The sequence below is a fragment of the Chiloscyllium punctatum genome, chromosome 20, assembly GCF_047496795.1.
Source record: "Chiloscyllium punctatum isolate Juve2018m chromosome 20, sChiPun1.3, whole genome shotgun sequence".
Classification (NCBI taxonomy): domain Eukaryota; kingdom Metazoa; phylum Chordata; class Chondrichthyes; order Orectolobiformes; family Hemiscylliidae; genus Chiloscyllium; species Chiloscyllium punctatum.
Window position 1 is genome coordinate 37,173,000 of NC_092758.1, and position 18,619 is coordinate 37,191,618.

Here is an 18,619-nt window from a genome sequence, read left to right on the forward strand (position 1 = left end):
CCCCTTCATATATCAATGCTGACTCTGCCTGATCCTGCCACTGCTTTCTAAATGCTCCAGAATAAAGGGGCAGCACGGTGGTTCAGTGGTTAGCACTGCTGCCTCACAGCTTCAGAGACCAGGGTTCAATTCCCGCCGCGGGCAATTGTCTGTGTGGAGTTTGCATGTTCTCCCCCTGTCTGCGTGGGTTTCCTCCGGGTGCTCCGGTTTCCTCCCACAGTCCAAAGATGTGCAGGTTAGGTAAATTGGCCATGCTAAATTGCCGATGTTAGGTGAATGTAGTGGAATGAGTCTGGGTGGGTTGCTCTTCAGAGGGTCGGTGTGGACTTGTTGGGGCAAAGGGCCTGTTTCCACACTGTAGGTAATCTAATCTAACAATCTAAAGTCCTTGATAATGGACTTGAGAATTTTACCCATTGCTGATGTTAGGCTCACTGGTCCATAATTCCCTGTTTTCTCTCTACCTCCGTTTTTGAATTCTGGAGTAACATTAGCTACTCTCCAATCTGCAGGGACTCTTCCAGAGTCTATAGAATCCTAGAAGATAACCATTAATGCATCCACTATTTCTAGAGCCACCTCCTGTTTTTCCCTTCGATCAGAGGAGAATCAGGGGAGATTTGGTTGAGGTGCACAAGTTTATGATGTGTTTAACCAAAGTAGACATTGAAAAAAAACTGTTCCCCTTAGCTAATGGAACAAAAATGGGGTGTGGGTGGCGGTAAAGGTGATGGGTAGTAGGTTTAAGATTTTGAGCAAGAGATGCAGAGAGAATACGAGGAGGATGTTTTCGTAAGCAGCAAGTGGTTATAACCTGGAAGCCACTCCCCATGAGTGGTGCTAGCAGTGGAGATATTAAATGATGTCAAAAGGAATTTGGACATTTGGAATGTGGACCTTGTCTTGCAATGGTGGTCTTGTAGCAAAACACACACCACAGTTACAGAAAGATGAACTTTGTGCAAGGGACAGAAGTGACTCAAAGATCTACTACAAGATTTTATTTATGATTCAGAATGCTTTAAGGCCCACACAGTGTCACCGATTGACGGTAGAAATGAAAGATATGTTTCCACATCATGCATGTCCAATGTGTCAATATCTTCAGTTGTTGTTGTTGTTTCTGTTGTTGTTTGCCACCACCCTGATCATGAAGCCTTGTAGTGCTAGTGAGAATATAGCCAATGAAATCAGGCAATTTTCCAGATTCCTGTCCAGTATTGTCTACCATCAGTAACATGGAGATGGCCAATCAGCTTCCCTGCAGGACAAGAGATGAAAGATGGCAGGGGTAGGACATAACATTAGCCTTTCATTTGGCAATGCTAATTGACTGAAATTATCAATACATGTTTTTTTAAGTAACATCACAGTTACTTAGAAGTCTGAACTCACCCTCCTCAATATTTGTATATTCGCAACAAATACTTGATACCTTAAAAGGAGCTGAAAGTCTGTCTGATTCTTCCTTGTTTAGTTAAGATAGTTAGATCATCACTATTCTCAATGAGATCAACTACCTCAATAAAACTAAGAATTCAGCTTGGAATGTTCATGGCTTCTTGCCTTATTTAGTGTCACATGACAACATTGCAAGCTTAGTCCCATTACATTATAAAAAATCTTGCTCTTTGATGTCAATACAATGGTCGACAGCCACTGTAAAGGATTTGTGCAATTATTCTCCTTTTTTGAAGTTGTATCCTACAGAGTATAATTGTCTGCAACTCTATCTTTTGTGAAGAAATTCAAACTGATTGTTAGTTATCACTTGCAGGATTGCACAAGCATACTATACCCTGTGGGACATCAGTCAAGTATAGTGTGTGCAATTGCTGTTTTAAACTATGATTATAAATCCTAAAATGAAATCACTTCTGTACTTCCATTATTCAAATAAAACAGATCTCCCACGACATTCCTCACAATATTGTTTCTCTTTAATCAGAGGTATTAAACGATACAAATGCATGAATATGCTGCAAGAGTGGGTTTTTAAACTGGCCCATTCCCACCACTTTGAGCAGAGTTTTATCGATGATGCCACAGGCAACTAGGCGGGTGGGGTTCCTGTATGGTTTCCCAGGTGACCATCAAACTGCTCTCCCATCCACACCAAACCAAAGTTCAATTGTACAGAGAAGGAGTGAGTTCTGGGCTGGCCCATTTGCCCATGTCATAACTGATATCCTTAAGTTACTGACACTTGAAATCTGCTTCCCTTGATTTTGAGAGGGCATGCTGCAGGGATGGGGGTGGGCATGAGATGGTGGAATCCTGGCTAATTCGCCTACTCAGTCCTTAAGTGGACAAAGGTTGTGAGGAACATTCCCTCTATGCCATGTGGCTGCACAGCAATGCAGCTTCCCAAGGTTCCACACATACCGCCTACACAGTGACTTCCAGTTCTGGAAGCTACTTCCACGCATGAACCTCAGTGGCCCATGCAATGGCAGGAAAAATTGCAGTGAACATAGGTTAGATATCCTCAGTCACTGTTCCCCTTTCTCCATTGGGAAACCCATAAGTACAGTTCCCTCAGCTGCTCCCTTGGCACTGCCTATCCATGAAGACATCCATCTTCAGCCCCATGACCTCTCCTCTCATCCCACAGCAATATTACTCACATATCCTCCATCCTGAGTCTGGCACATAGTCTCATCTGACTGCCTGTATGGGTCATTCTGCTATAACACGGCAGTTGTGTTCCTCTACAACCTTGTGCTGTAGAAAATCACACTATGGAAAATCACGAGAGAAAATTGTGCGGTAGAAGATAGCTATTGAAAATCACTATACCCATTCAGTAGGAGGTTCGCGTTATCCAAATACTGTCCGCAATTCGGCAACCATGTTACAGCCAATTCTTGTTGACGAAATGTGCATTATACCAGAATGCCCTGTAGTCCGGACAGAAGTCACTGGTAACCCTTAAAAGAAAGCAATCTCCATTACAGCAAGGGAAAGAAAACTGGGAGAAGCTACTCCACTTTTTAATACTTTTACTGTAACAAACAAAGGAAAATTAACTTCAATGAATCATTAATTAACAGGCAAAGGATATTTCTAACAAAAAAGGTAAATATCAGATTAAATAGTTAATGTCATAAAGATATGTCTCATAGTCAAAAGCACTTGCATTACTTTCAGCACTAATGTAGAATGACATGCAGTTCGACAGTATTTCTACATTGTCTCCATCGTGTAGGGTCTCTCACTTCCCATATAAGCATTTCAGCCCTCGACTCACATTTATTAACAGTCATCTTCCTTCCAAAGTCCCCAGGCCCAGTTAATACTGACAAGGTACATGTCTATAAATCCTCTCTTACTCTGGTTATGACAGCTGCGGTGGTGTAGCTATGCAGACCTGCCTTTTAACTGACCACCAAATCTGGTTCCCAGGTTGGTTCTCATACAAATATTCAGCTTGTTCATACATTGCTTCACCAAGAACATCTGAGTTGTATTTTCTTCTTACTTCCAAAATCTGAACTGAACTGTTTGGAAAGAATTTGGCTTGCTCCCCTCACTGGTTCCCCTCGACGCCATTGCAGTTAGCTGACTATTCACTTTTTGCTTTACCTTTCATCCCAATAACAACCTCAGGTCATGTGAATATTTCATAACCAGCTAAATCATAACCAGGAAACTAATTATTCCTTTTTCAGAATATTCCCCAGTTTCATTTTACTTTTAGAGAGGGTTTGCAAAAAAAAAAGAAACTATGGTCTTTCTCCAAAGCACACATTGACTCGGGCACAATCTTTGTACATGCAGAAGATAAAAAAACTTGGACACACTGAGAAATGTGAGTAAGATAGTGATAGGTTTCAAGAAGTTAAAGGCTGATGGAATGGGTAGACGTATGTGAAATTTATTTTAGAAAGGTGTGAAGTAATATTTTTTGTCAGGCAAAATTATGCAAGGCAACGGAAGCTAAAAGATGAAATTCTAAAAAGGGAACAGGACTAAAAAGACTCAGGAAGATATATATAAGAAAAAATTGAAGATGGCAGAGAAGGTGGCAGAATATTTAAAAAGTTTTTGTGTTCCTAGACATAAATAAAATCCAGAAAAACAGAAGCAATGATGAATCTGTATATTGTACAGACTAGTTCATCTTAACAGGACTACTCTATTTTATTCTAAGTACACAGAAACATAGAAACTCAGAACAGGAGTGGGACATTCAACTCTACAAGAAAGTTCCCCCATTCAACTTGATCATGGCTGACTCTTTAACTGAATACCGTATTCCCTCTTTCTTCCCATTTTCTTTGATTCCTATAAAATGTAAAAATTTATTCATCTCTTTTTTGAAAACATTCAACACTTTGCTTCCAAAGCCTTCTGCAGTGGTAAATTCCACAGGTTAACTAACATTTGAGTGAAGATATCCTTCCTAATCTCAGTGCTAAATGGTCTATCCCATATTCTCAGATTGTATCCCATGATTCAAAACTCCTGTCCAAGGAAAACATTCTCTCTGCATCTTGACTGTCCAGTCCTTTTAGAATGCTATGCATTTCAATTAAATCCCCTCTAGTAAATACTGACATTCACCTGATGAAGGGACAGTGCTACAAATACTTGTCAGTTCAAATAAACCTGTTGGGCTATAAGCTGGTGTCATGTCACCTCTGACTTTAACCATTTAAATAATGCCTTTTCTTTCTGCTTTTCACACTAAACATTATAACTTCACCTTTCGTCACATTATACTACCATGTGTTTGCCTACTCACTCAACTTAGCCAAGCAGGGGGCTGGAAGAACAAAGCAAGCTTGGCAGCATCAGGTGGTAGAGAAGTCAACGTTTCAGGTGAAACCCTTTTTCACGACTGGGGGGTGGGTGTAAGGGGGAGCTGCAGATAAAGGTGGGGGAGGGATTTGGGTGGGAAGAAGGGCAGAGTGGTAAGGCAAAGATAGGTGAGCACAGGTAGGGGGTACGACCTGGTTGGTCAATGGGAGGAATGAATCTGGTTGGTAGCTGGAAGGAAGGGTCAATCAGAGGAATGGGGTGGGGGAGGGAGAGAAAGGGAGTCGGGGGAAGGGACGTGGGTTATTTGAATTTGGAGAACTCATTCAACTTGTCTAAATTACCTTGAAGCTTCTTTCCATTTTCCTCACAACCCCGTGTAGCTTTGAGTCATCTGCAAACTTGGAAATGCTATTTTTGGCTCCCTCAGCCAGTTCATTTTACATATATAGGATATACACACACACACACACAAACACACACACACACACACACACACACACACACACACAATAGCGAGGACCTAAGTACCAATGTTTGTATAACCCCATTAGTCACTTCATGCCACTTGGAAAAAGAGCCATTATTCCCATTCTCTGCTTCTTGTCTGTCAACCGGTTCTCATTCCATGTCAATATATTATTGCCAATCCCATATGTTTTAACTTTGCACATTAAACTGTTATGAGTGACCTTATAAAAGACTTCTACATATCCAAATATACCATATACATTGGATTTCCTTTATCTATTCTACTAGTTACACTATCAAAACAAAACTCCAGTAGACTTGTTAAGCATGATTTGCATTTCATAAACCCAAGCTGGCATTCTCCAATCCCATTAAAGTTTTTCAAATGTTTTATTATCGCATCCCTTATAGTAGATTTCAGTACTTCTCCTATTGATTTTAGATTAACTGGTCTGTAACTCTGTTATTTTTTGATTCCGCCCTTTTTTAATTGTAGAGTTATGTTTTTCACCCTCCAATCTGCAGCACCTGCTCCAGAGTCTACAGAATTTTGGACAATGACCACCAAGGCACCCAATGTTTCTAGGATCACTTCCTTTGGAAGTCTGGGATTGAATTATCGGGCCCTGGTAATTTGTCAGCCTTTAACCCTACAAATTTCCCCAGTATTATTTTCTTACAAATTTTGATTTCCTTTGGCTCCACCTTCTGACTAGATCCCTGGCTCCTGAACATTTCTGGGAAGCTTTTTGTGACCTCATTTGTGAAAATATATCAAAATATGTGTTAATTTCTTCTGTCTTTTCTTTATGGAGAAACTGAGGACAGCAGATGCTGGAGATCAGAGTCGAGAGTGTGGTGCTGGAAAAGCACAGCAGGTCAGGCAGCATCTGAGGAGCAGGAGAATTGACGTTTTGGTTAAAAGCCCTTCATCAGGAATGAGGCTTCTGAACCGAGGGGGGAAGAGAGATAAATGGGAGGGGAGTGGGGCTGGGGGGAAGGTAGCTAACAGTGCAATAGGTAGATGGAAGTAGGGATAATGGTGAGAAGTTGGAGAGGAGGATGGAGCTGATAAGTGGGAAGGAAAATGGACAGGTGGGACAGGTCATGAGAGTGGTGCAGAGTTGGAAGGTTGGAGCTGGGATAAGGTGGGGAGAGGGGAATTGAGGAAACTGGTCAAGTCTACATTGATGCCATTGGGTTGGAGGGTACCAAGGCGGAAGATGAGACGTTCTTCCTCCTAGCGTCAAACACACAAGTCACAGATGTTGCTGAGCTCCAAAATGAAGTCCTGTTAAGGGCTGAAACAGTGTGAAAGTTGAAATGAGATCAAGGATGATGATGTGGCGAAGCTGGTGGTTTGTTGATGGGTGGACAAAGAGTGCAGGAGAATAGTGTCCATGGAGGACGTAGGGATGCAGGGATGAAGAGGGTTACATGAGAGCCCAGAGAAACAAGTGGCAATCCTGTGTTGCTGGGTAACTACTTTGACTTTCATGTCAGAACTTGGCACCAGCTAATTTCTAAAGGCAGCAGAGGAGAATTGGGAGCAGCAATGAGATGAGGCAGGTTGGGCTAATACTGAGTTGCAAATTTGTGGAAATAAGAGAGTTGATACTCATGAACAAGAGTTTGACCTCACTGTTTAAATGTTAAGGGGACATTTAGAACTTTATTTCTTGACATCAGAATCCTGATTTTTTTTTTTCATTTTCACCATGTTTTCACAGCTGTCGCCATTGTTAACACTGTTCAAGGGATTAGAAAATTCTGCCCATTGACTGAGTTTTTATGATGGCTTGAGGAAGACTTTTATGCAATGCTGGAAAGAACAAAAACTCTTGCTTCACAATTAAATTTAGAATTTCTTTTAAGCCCATTGACCAAAATCTTTGCACTTCAATTTTCCATGTTTCTCTCTGATTTTTCCCTACAATGGCACCTCAATACCTTTAACCTTTAATTTCTAAAATGTTTTAAAGTTTCTGAATGGGGATGTTTGCGCAACAATATGCAGCTTTAAAATATCTCCTCCTTTTATAGCAATAGGATTGTGAAAGTTTGGTGGGATAATCCTGAGGCTCACACAGCCTTTCCCTATCTTAGTGAGTAACAGCAGCTATCATAGACCATTTCTCCTTTTCAACGTGTGCCCTTATAATACAGAGCCCCACAAATAGCAAGATGTTGGTTGCTTTTCTGCACAATGTCTGTCTATCTCTGTGAATAAATGCTTAATTTTGTTTTTTTCTTAAACTTCTGCCTGGCTAAGTACACTTTTGATAAATGCAAATCCTCCCTTGACTGCAGAAAGATGGATAATTACAAAATTTCGAGTCCAGTGACCCTTCCTCAGTACAGACTTGAAACATTAGCTCTATTTTCTCTCCACAGGTGCTGCCAGACTGGCTGTGTTTCTCCAGCAATTTCTGTTTTGCTTTCAGATCTCCAGCATCCACAGTTGTTTGTTTTATTTTATTGATAAGTCCTGCTTTATTGTTGTTTCCTGCGTTGTTCTTTCACCTGCTGCTACCAACTGTTACCACAGGTTGTGATTGACATTTAGGAACAGTATTGATACAGACTGCAGCAGGCACAGTGATTACCTTTTAATGAACATTGTTTTTAATTAAATACAAGACCAGGACATTTTAACAATAGTGGGACCCATTAGCAATGGGGGTTGTAGCCTATTAGGAAGAAAGAGATCCAGACCTGGTGGCGAGGGGAGGTGAAGCAGTGCCTGGCTGTGTAGGGGCTGAGCAGGTCAGATACCTTAGAGTAAAGATTGATGGTGAATGCTCCAATCCCCAAAATTCTTCAGGCATGGACCTGGATCCAGCGGGTAGGCACTGAACTTCTTAACCTGTCAGTTGTTGACTTCAGGAAGCTGTCAGGTTAGTAATGCTCAACTGGTCAACAGCAGTTTAAAGTTCAAAAGTACAATGACAATGAAGCTAGTAACATCTCGATCATAAGTTCCTAACCCATTCCATGGATCTGATAGGTCACCTCTCTGTCACAGTTAAAGCTAGTTATGGACAATATGGAGGACGTTTGGGTTGGGAAACACATTTCTGACAATTTAACCCCTGACAGAACGATGAGTCATCTCTTTTCCTCAATTAAAATTCAGACCATTTTGTATATAATTAGGGAAATTACAAAGATCCAAAAGCAGGAATTCTGGTTGATTATTCACTGTGTGACCTCAGGCAATGATGCTAAATCTCATACCTCACCATCTCTCCAGCTCACACCAGCAAATTCAGCACAAACCAAATAATAAGTCTGGGTTCACAGCTCTAACTGTTCAAAACATAAACCTGCTGAAACAACAGGGGACCCTGACATAAATCTTGATATTATTCTAATCTTAGCTACAAGCTTTCTTTGTTCAATGTATTTACTGGCAGATCATGCTTGAAGTGCTGAATGATCTACTCCTATTCCCGATGGTGCTATAATTTTACTGCCCCATTTTTTCTCATAAACTTTTATGTTATACGTTCATTTCCACGTGTAATGCTATCGTCTTTAAAACTTCTGTTTCACATATTTTAATCTCAAAAGTTTAGAACTTACGAAAACATTCTGCCTGAGCAAAGCAAACAGAAAGAAAGAAAGAGGTTTCTTTAAAGTTTAGATGAAAGAACTGTGACTTGCTTCCCCCAGCCGGTGGGGTCCTGACCTGCCCACTGGTTACACCACTGAGATTTTGCATGTTTACTGCTCCTCTCCGCCCCTTGAGCTCAGGGCTCTATAAAATGTAGCTCTGTTAAAGGCAGCCTATTATCTCAGGAGACTGCTTGGATTGTGCAAGCGAAAGAAGTCTGAAGACTTTGGTCAGCATGAAGTATTCAGTTGTATTTAGTTTGTCTTTAGTTTTAGTTTGCATTGCTCTGACAAGTGCTATATTACCTTACAAACAAGTATTACAGCACAGTAGAATCAGAGGCAAACAGCGAGGGTAAGCCAATTCTCAAAGAAAGTTTGATAAACGTTTTTTTTGAACTTACTGTATATCTTATCTTTATCTGATTTTAATACTAATGTGACCAACAGCGTTGCACTATATTAGTAAATGCAAATATTCTAAACTGCATGTAAGAGAGCTAGTAAACTTGATTCAAAGAGAAGTAATGAATCTGACTTGCTCATTCAAACTATATTGTAAAGTCAGGAGTTTAAGCTTGTTCTTTGTTTAAGAATTTAAAACCTCAATGAAATTGCAGAACAGTAGTGGCAATGTTTCCTTGCTTTGTACATAGTTTTTAAAATAAGTAAAAACTGAATTTGATGTGACAGTCTTTAATTTAGTCTTGATTTGAAACAATGGCTCCATTGAATAGCTATACAGCAGATGGATTATGCAGTTACTGCTTCTTGGGCAACCTCTAGTTACTGTTCTTTGCTATAAAAAGAAAAATGTGTGTTCTTCCACAGCCCCAATGTATGTGCTATGCAACAAGTAGCAGGATCCAACAAGAAATACTTTACCAACTGCAAGCAGTGGTACCATCGGAAAATCTGTGGCAAACCAACGTAAGTTTTACACAGGTTTAATTCAATCCTAAATACCTGCATAAAGTTAAAAATCTTTTGCACAATTTTATGTTTTTGGTTTATGATCACAAGTTGGTGGTTAAAGTGACCTGCTTAAAATTCAGGAATCATTGCTTTGATATTTGTGTCAAGTTTTTTTTCTGTATGGATTTTTGAGTAATCTAATTTTTCAAAAGCAGCAAAAAAAGCTATACATTTTAAATACTTGGGAAAAATTGCATGTAAAAAGTATGCACATTGATAACTGAAAATAAAATCAACTATATTATGTTTTGTCTCATTTTCCCAGGTCTTATCTTTAAATTATGCATGGAAGGTCCTAATCAGACCTGTATCAGTATAGGTAAATTATAAAGGAAGTTTGATGATGGGCTTTGTGTTTTGCATAGTGAGGTATGATCTCCTAAGGTCACAATAAAGGTTTCATTCTCATCTGTCTGGACATTATCGTCATGGCTGCAATAAAAATGCAGAGTTGCAGAATGGAATTTTTGTACAGGAAATGAATATCCACTGTAAATGCTTTGGATGTAATATCTTAGCACCTAAGAGTGTAGTGATTTTGGGACAAATACAGGAAGCTGTGGTAAATGACTTGCAGTGTGAAATTTTGACTAATTGCCCTTTGTCACTGGAACTCAAAAGTTTTTTGAGTTAAGTCTGGCTCCAGACAGCACAAGGCTCATGGTGCCACTCACATCAGCAGGCCACTGAAGAAGGAAAATGAGATCTGATTTCGTGGAACGTTTATGGCTAAATTGAATCAATATGATACAGATGATGTAAAGGAAACCTTGTGGGTTTGTTCCACAATACTTGCATGATGAAAGGACAGATGTTTCTGGTCCTTCAGCATGTTTTACAACTTCACACTAATATTCAGACTTTTCAATCAGCTTATTTTGAATTCTGTACAGAAAATCTTTGGAATTATTTTTTTTATACTCACGTAGTGACATTGTCATTAGAAACAAATGACCTAAAGAGAGAAAAATGTTTCCTGATGATGACACTCCAGCATACTAGTCAATTCACTATTAACTATGTCGGAGCAAATTACTGCAGATGCTGGAATCTATACTTAAAACAAAAAAGAAGCTGGACATCACAGTGGGTCAGGCAGCATCCATGGAGAGAAAGCAAGCTAACAATTCGAGCCTAGATGACTCTCTTCTTAAGGTGCTGAAGTGAATTTCAGCTTCGAAGAATTAGCTAGACTCAACATTCGCTTTCTTCCTTTCTGTGGATGCTGCCTGACCAGCTGTGATCTCCAGCTTTCTTCATTGTCATTACTAACTATAGTAGGAGAAGAGTGTTTGATGAGAAAACACACAAGATTTTATCCATTTGTCAAATAATCAAAATGTAGTCTATTTTTGTGATTGTATAAGTAGCTCCTCATGCATTATTTCTAATGTTGATGTGCACATGTACAAATTACATGATCCAGGAACTCTTAAATCTACTACAGTTTTAGGTTTTAAAGAATCAAGAAAAGTGAGAGGATTTCATAGAACCCCTACAATGTGGAAACAGGCCATTTGGCCTATTGAGTCCACACCAACCTCTGAAGAGCAACCCACCCACAGCCCTGTAACCCTACATTTCCCATGACTAACCCACTGAACCTGCACATCCCTGGGCACTCTGGGCAATTTAACATAGCCAATCCACCTAACATGCATAGCTTTGGACTGTGGAAGGAAACCGGAGCACCTGGAGGAAACCCAAGCAGACACAGGGAGAACATGCAAATTCCACACAGGCAGTTGCTTAAGGCTTAAATCGAACCCAGGTCCCTGGTGCTGTGAAGTAGCAGTGCCAACCACAGAGCCATGGTGCCACCCCTTGGACTCTGGATTTGTTAGATAATAGCTCTGTCCTAGAACCTGTTTATAGTTCAGCTGTCATGAGCTATACTGTAACTGAGATTTGCATTAGTCTTATTGTTTCCTAGAGTGAAACCTTTTATAAAGCAGGGAAAACTTGTAAAGTGAAAAATCAGTTGAATGACACATCAAAGCCATCACATCATAGAAATACTAACAAAGTCAGGCAAATTGATTCATTAAGTGGTTTGCTACATTTATTACATGAAGAATGAGTTCAGAGATATCAAAAATGTCAACCATATAAATTTTAACCACCGCAAGGAAACTATAGCCAGTACACCAATCTAACCAGGGCATGCAATTAAAATGTAGCTCTGAGACATTCACAGTGCATTCTCTATATCACTAATTTATTTAACATTTATAATTATTTAATTTTTTTAAAGTGATTGACATTGTGAATTTTTTTTCTAAAGAAAATAGCATAGGACACCCTTCCTTCCTTCAGATTTAAACTCAGCACTGACCACACAAAATTCGAAATTATTACTCTGGTTAGCAGTTAGGCACAAACCTTGAAGGACTTTCAATTGGTGCCTACTTCTTTTTTTACTGGGAAAAAGTGATGATTTACAATTGAACATTTAAAAATAATTGCCTGCCAGTGATTTTTGTGGCACAATATTCAGTCAGGCTTTGAAATGGGTGATCGCGGCCTCTGTCCAAAACAAACAAGTGAGAATCATGTTATATTGGCTTGAATGATCCGAATGCCAATTGGGTGTAATGTGAAAGCACACTTATGCTACTAGAGCTCTATTTGTAATTGGACATTGATCAGTCATAGAATCCCTACTGTGTGGAAAGAAGCCATTTGGCCCATTGAGTTTGCACCAACCCTCTGAAGAGCGTTCCATCCAGGCCCGGCACCACTGTATTCATGTAACCTCAGATTTAACGTGGCTAAAACCCAACTGACTGCACATTCCTGAACACCACAGGGCAATTTCAGCTTAGCCAATCCACGTAACTCCCACATTTTTCACTGTGGGATGAAACCAGAGTAGCCGGTGGAACACCATGCAGACACGGGGAAAACGTGTACACTCTACACAGACAGTCACCCAATGTGGAATCAAATCTAGGTTCCTGATGCTGTGAGACAGCAGTGCTAACCACTGTGGCACATGACGGCCAGACAATCTAGAGTTACTTAATCAAAGCTTCTCAGAAAATAGTTCAGATCACTTTTAGAATTTGTTTTTGCTTTTGGTGGATGGTGGGAGAATGCAGACGAAGGACAGTTATTGCTCCATATGTTCTCTTGCTCTGTTGGACTTTCTTTTTTTTTTGTTAAATAATTGAAACCATCTTTAGTACATTGGTAACTGGTTTAAAATTGAACTGTAGCCCATGACTAATGTTGCGGCTATCACTGTTTGTAATGGGGCTATTTCATGGGTTCTTGGAACACCACTTATTTCAGATGGCGGACATTTTCCTGGACTTATGATATTATTGGAACTCTGGTTGTAATTTCAGGGACAAATGCATGCCATACACTGATTATCCAACTGACCAGCCTTTTAGCAGCCTAATTAGTGGCCTTCTCATGAATGCTCTTCCTGGCTCCACAAAGATACAGGAGCTCACTGTTAGATTGGGCTCACTGCCTCCAATGTTCTTTTCTTGCCAAATTCCCTGCCCAGCACTTTTACCTCTTCCTGCACTTCGTATTCCCCCAGGACCTGTCTGCTGGCAAGTACAGTGTTTATAGCATACAACATTATTCTGGATCCCAGATGACAGTGAATGTCTTCATAAGGTGCAGTCATCCTGCCGCAAGAAAATGAGATCTGAAGTGCAAAAATCCTTGAGTGCCATATTGGTGGAATGACAATTAAAATCCTTTGATGCTCTTTCTTAACATTTGATAGTCTTTTCAGCTCTTTCTGCTTTATACTTTTACTGATGTGCTGTCACTTTTCTTAGCTTTCAAAATTCCTCTTTTTTTTGAACTAATAATTCAGACTGGCTAATTCTTCTGAGCAAAAGACTGCAAACATCTATGCAGTAAATCAGCAAAGTGCCATTCTTTGTGTGAAATGCTAAATTTAATAGATGATTGAAACATGGAGGTCAATATTGCTAAGACTGATCTTGTCCTCACATGCCCACTAAAAAAAACACTTCGCAGATGGACGGATGAATCTCAAATTAGCATGAGTCACTTCCTTTTATGTGAACTGACTCATTTCATGCACTCTGCATAATCTGTCTGGTCCTGAAAATTATGAAAAGCTGTTTGTTACTATCATCTAATGTGAGGGATAGTTTAATAAAAATGGAGTTAACTTTTAAGTATAATGATAGTGTCTGAAATGGTTAACCAAGAACTTCAGATTAGAAACGACGGGGCGACTGTGTGGAAGTGATCTGAAGCAACCACTTTATTGTAAATGGTGATAAACTTCCAAATAGGCAAACATCACAGTTAAGCATGTCTGACTATTGCCAATTGTTGCTGTGACATTTGAGAAATGAAAATGTTCCAACAATCCAGTGGAGTCAGCAATCACAGTTAATAATATTTATATGATGCAACCTAAAGTATATAAACCAAACTGATGCATTTAGTCTTTCCATTTGAAGGACGGGGAGCTCCCCTGAAGTATTTAACCCTAAACCTAATCATTAAGTCAATGCAATCCTTGGAAATTTACTGTGTGCAAATTGGCAGCTGTGTTTCCTACACTATAATAGGTTTTCAAAAGTTGTTCATTGACAATCTGAGGTCATGAAAATTAAAACATAAATACAAGCCTTTCTTTCAGTGTCTATTGTTGAAAGCAAAGACTGAAAGGTTTCAATTATTGTATTTATGTCCTATAAAACCAGTCATCAGCACTTAGACTGGGATATGGCTGCAGACTTGTTTGCAGATGAGTTCCATGAGTTAATGTAAGTGGTAGTTGTTGGACATTTGTGGTTTCATCATTATCAGCTATAAGTTTAATTCACATTTATTTACATGATAAATACTACAAGCATTTTTCCCTTTTAATCTCTGATATACAAATTAATGTTTGCTAAGGTCATGTTTAGATGATGCTTTTAAAGTATGACTTAACTCCAAAAATAATTATTTCTGGTCCATGTGTGGCAGAACACATCCTGAAAAGTGACATGGCAGTGGTGCATGTAGTAATCTCAGCAAAATGGACACACTTTTCTCCTTTTTCACAGCTAACATTTCCACTTATTATACAAATCTGTCACTCCTTCACCAGCATTATCACTGCTTTTGTGTTTTGCTCTGGGCCAATCACCATTTGTTCCATCTGTCCCTCTCTATCACTTGTAAAAAATAAACATAGTTTTACATTTCCTTCTTCTTCTGAGGAAGAGTCAGACCAGACTCAAAATGTTCACTGTATTTCTCCCTTCACAAGTGCTGCCAGACTTGCTGAGTTTGTCCAGCACTTTCTGTATCTATTTCAGATTTCCAGCATCTGCCCAATTTTGTCACCCTAGTATTCAGTTCTACTGCAGTTAATAATGTTGAATATCAAAATAAATTGGAAAAGTGTGGTGCTGGAAAAACACAGCAGGTCAGGCAGCATCCGAAGAGCAGGAGAATCGATGTTTCGGACATAAGCCCTTCAGGAATGATTGTCCAGTGGTTGTTCAGCTAGTGAATTGGTTCTTGAGACAACCACTAACTTCTGCCCATGGTGTTTCAGAGTTGGTGATTGAATTTTGATATCCTGCCTGATATAAAGCAGCACAGTTATAGATATGGCAGAAAAGTGTAATTTAAGACCCAAGTTAAAAATCTCACAACACCAGGTTATAGTCCAACAGGTTTATTTGGAAGTGCTAGCTTTCAGAGCGTCGCTCCTTCATCAGGTAGTTGTGGAGGTTAAGATCATGCTCACAGAATTTATAGCCAAAGGAGTCCAGTGTCATGGAGATGAGATACAGTGAACAATCTTAGATTAAAACTTTCATTTTTTATAATAGGATGTGGTGGTTTCTCTTCTTTGATATGTAAATGTAAGGTTACTCTTCTGTTCTAACCTTGTCAAACCACTATAACAGAATATATAAAATCCTAGGATGAAATGGTGTAATTATTTGACATCAGCTGTTTCTAATTACACTCTATTTCCAAGAACTTGACAGTTTTTTAGAGATTAATAGCTTGCTATTGTTTAATCTTCCTAATCTTCCACAACAGTTTTGCTCAGCATCACTTTGCTAATGAAGACTAAGATTTTATGATTGAGCAAAAGGAATTCAAATTAAGTTTAACTGATAATTCAGATTGGTAAGCCTTAGTAAGTTCTATGGTCACTATCTAACACTTTGAAAATTTCACGTACTTCATGGTATAGTCACATAGTACTTGTAGTTGCACAGATATCTTCACCACAAGCACAGGTAGTTCTTCTGTAACACTGGTAGTGTTCTTGTGCAACCCCATATTATAGAAAAATAGCGTTTTTGAAACAGTGCCGAGAGTGTTGACAATGTAATTGCATTACAGACAACACACGTTCTAAAAGTGCGCGCTTTAGAAACAGTGTCCCCAATTTGTCAAACGTGTTACAGTGAATTTCTGTTAACAAAACGCACGTTTTGGTAGAATGACTAGTTCTATATTATACAGTATATGGAATAGCACAGCAAACAATTTGGCCCTTCATTTCTATACCAGGGTAAAAAGTGTTGCCATTACATAGTGTTTAACATCACTAATATTTGAAACAACTCTAAAGTCAATGAAGTAAATTACCACAAACTACTTTTAATTCAGTCACTTATTAAGAATGATGTAGAGGAGCCAGTGTTGGACAGGGGTGGACAATGTTAAAAATCAAACTACACCGGGTTATAGTCCTACAGGTTTATTTGGAAGCACTAGCTGTCGGAGCACTGCTCCTTCAGGTTGAAGGAGCAGCACTCCAAAAGCTAGTACTTCTAAATAAACCTGTTGGACTAATAACTTGGTGTCGTGTGATTTAAAACTTATTCCGAAATCTCACAGACAATCAAACACTGAAACAATTGATTCATTTTATTGCATGTAGCAACCAGAAAATGACCCCTCAAGTCCGCAAGTTAAGCCGCACAACTCAACCTAGCTATTATCCGATTAATAATGGAATTTAGCTACGATTCCAACTAAAAGCATCTGTCTCTGTTCAGGATTTGATCCTTATGCAGGGTGGTCCTTTGAAGTGCTACTACTGATGAATCCTGAAGTTGAATTCTTGTAGGAGTTTCTGTTATGTGAAGTTTTTGAAGTGACATTATTAATGATCCTTTAGATCCTTCATCCATAATACTGGTTACACTTCTGGCTGCAGTTTGCCACCTTTATCAGGAGTAGCTCATCTGTTCCTTGTCACATTAAGTGTTAACTGTCTGTTCAAAAGACCGATTGTCCTACCATTAACCTCAGAACATTCCATATGCTGGCAAATTTAATTGATAATTGTTATTAGGCAGTAAATTATCTCCTCGTCTCCTAGGAAGCAACTTGTTTAGGTTGCTTTGACTCCTTCCCAGGGATGGTTAATTAGCATGTTGCTTTTAATTCCTTTTATAACTGTTTCTCCTTGACCCTTTCAAGTCAGGAAGTGATTTATTCCAGAAAAAGTTATTGCCGATTCTTTCAATGTCTGAAAAGTTATAAATGTTCTGAAATTTGCAGTATCACAATGTCCTTTTGAAATGTTGGGCTAAATCTTGGTTAGGTGTGAGTTGCCTCAAAATGTTTGGAGTGTTTCTCACTGTGAAGCCTAGCGAGATTTCTTGCTATATCTTACCAAACAAATTAACTACCTGGCCCACCCCATGGCATTCATCACATCAGTTCTATTTCTATCTTGCCATACACATTCCTGGAACAAATCACAACTCAGCAGATATCCACCAAAAGATCTGCATTCCTTGTGTCTCACCATTTTTAAAAGACACCCAGATGAGCACTGTCATTCCAAAGCTACCCGGTTTGTGGACATTTTTGGGGCAGCACGGTGGCTCAGTGGTTAGCACTGCTGCCTCACACCGCCAGGGACCCGGATTTAATTACCACCTTGGGCAACTGTCTGTGTGGAGTTTGCACATTCTCCCCGTGTCTGTGTGAGTTTCCTCCAGGTGCTCTGGTTTCCTCACACAATCCAAAGATGTGCAGGTAAGGTGAATTGGCCATGCTAAATTGCCCGAAGTGTTAGGTGGATTAGTCAAGGGTAATGGGTCTGCGTGGGTTGCTCTTTGGAGGGTCGGTGTTGACTTGTTGGGCCGAAGGGCCAGTTTCCACACTGTAGGTAATCTAATTTTCTGATAAGTGGGAGATAGCACCATAATTCTCCAATAGGCACCTGGAAGTTCTGGTCAAGGAGGTGGTGTAAAGGACAGGAGGCCTCTTCCCAGAGGACAAACAGAGAAGACCGCCAAAACCTGGCAGCCTAGTCTGAGATCACCACCCTGGTCAGTGCTATACCCACAGTGCAAGTTCAAAGACTGCTGCAGTTGTGCGAGGGGTAAGTGTCACACGCACCTCACTGGTTTCTTCCACTCACTGGATCTTTGCTACTGAACACACTTGCTGAGGACTCTCACTATTGCCTGCAACATCTTTGCTCATTCAATCTCTCCAACCAATACCTCCTATACCACTAACCATGCATGACCTCTGCACTGCCAACTCACTCCTTTGGAACACTTCACCAACTTTTGCCCTTCTTGTGAGCAGAGACCAGGTACCTGCTTAGCAACAGACTGAGGACTAGCAACACCATAGTGTTTAACTTGGTCCACATGCAGTGAGATGGAGAGGAGTGGCAGACAGGTATGTGGAATGAATGGCCCTCATTGTCCAGAAGTGTGGCAGTGCATGTGGAATGTAACCATCTGGCTGCCTCCATGGACAGGTTGGTGGCTGCCATGGACAGCCAAGTCTGGCACCCTGAGGGTCTACT

The 18,619-nt window shown here is 39.9% G+C and overlaps 1 protein-coding gene and 1 long non-coding RNA gene across 2 annotated transcripts in view; one reads left to right on the top strand and one right to left on the bottom strand.

The window, feature by feature from the left end:
* Nucleotides 1–986: 986 nt before the first annotated feature.
* Nucleotides 987–18,619, bottom strand: part of LOC140492046 (uncharacterized) — a 30,011-nt gene continuing 12,378 nt past the window's right edge. The window contains exons 2-3 of the long non-coding RNA XR_011963480.1: nucleotides 2,800–2,930; nucleotides 987–1,261 (exon numbers count right to left, since the gene is read on the bottom strand). This is a non-coding gene — a long non-coding RNA (uncharacterized lncRNA). The remainder of the gene's footprint in view (nucleotides 1,262–2,799; nucleotides 2,931–18,619) is intronic.
* tgfbi (transforming growth factor, beta-induced) overlaps nucleotides 9,018–18,619 on the top strand; it is a 65,663-nt gene continuing 56,061 nt past the window's right edge. Inside the window, exons 1-2 of the mRNA XM_072590699.1 lie at nucleotides 9,018–9,202; nucleotides 9,679–9,777. Of these exons, the coding sequence (XP_072446800.1) occupies nucleotides 9,084–9,202; nucleotides 9,679–9,777 (218 nt within the window). The 5' untranslated portion in view covers nucleotides 9,018–9,083. The remainder of the gene's footprint in view (nucleotides 9,203–9,678; nucleotides 9,778–18,619) is intronic.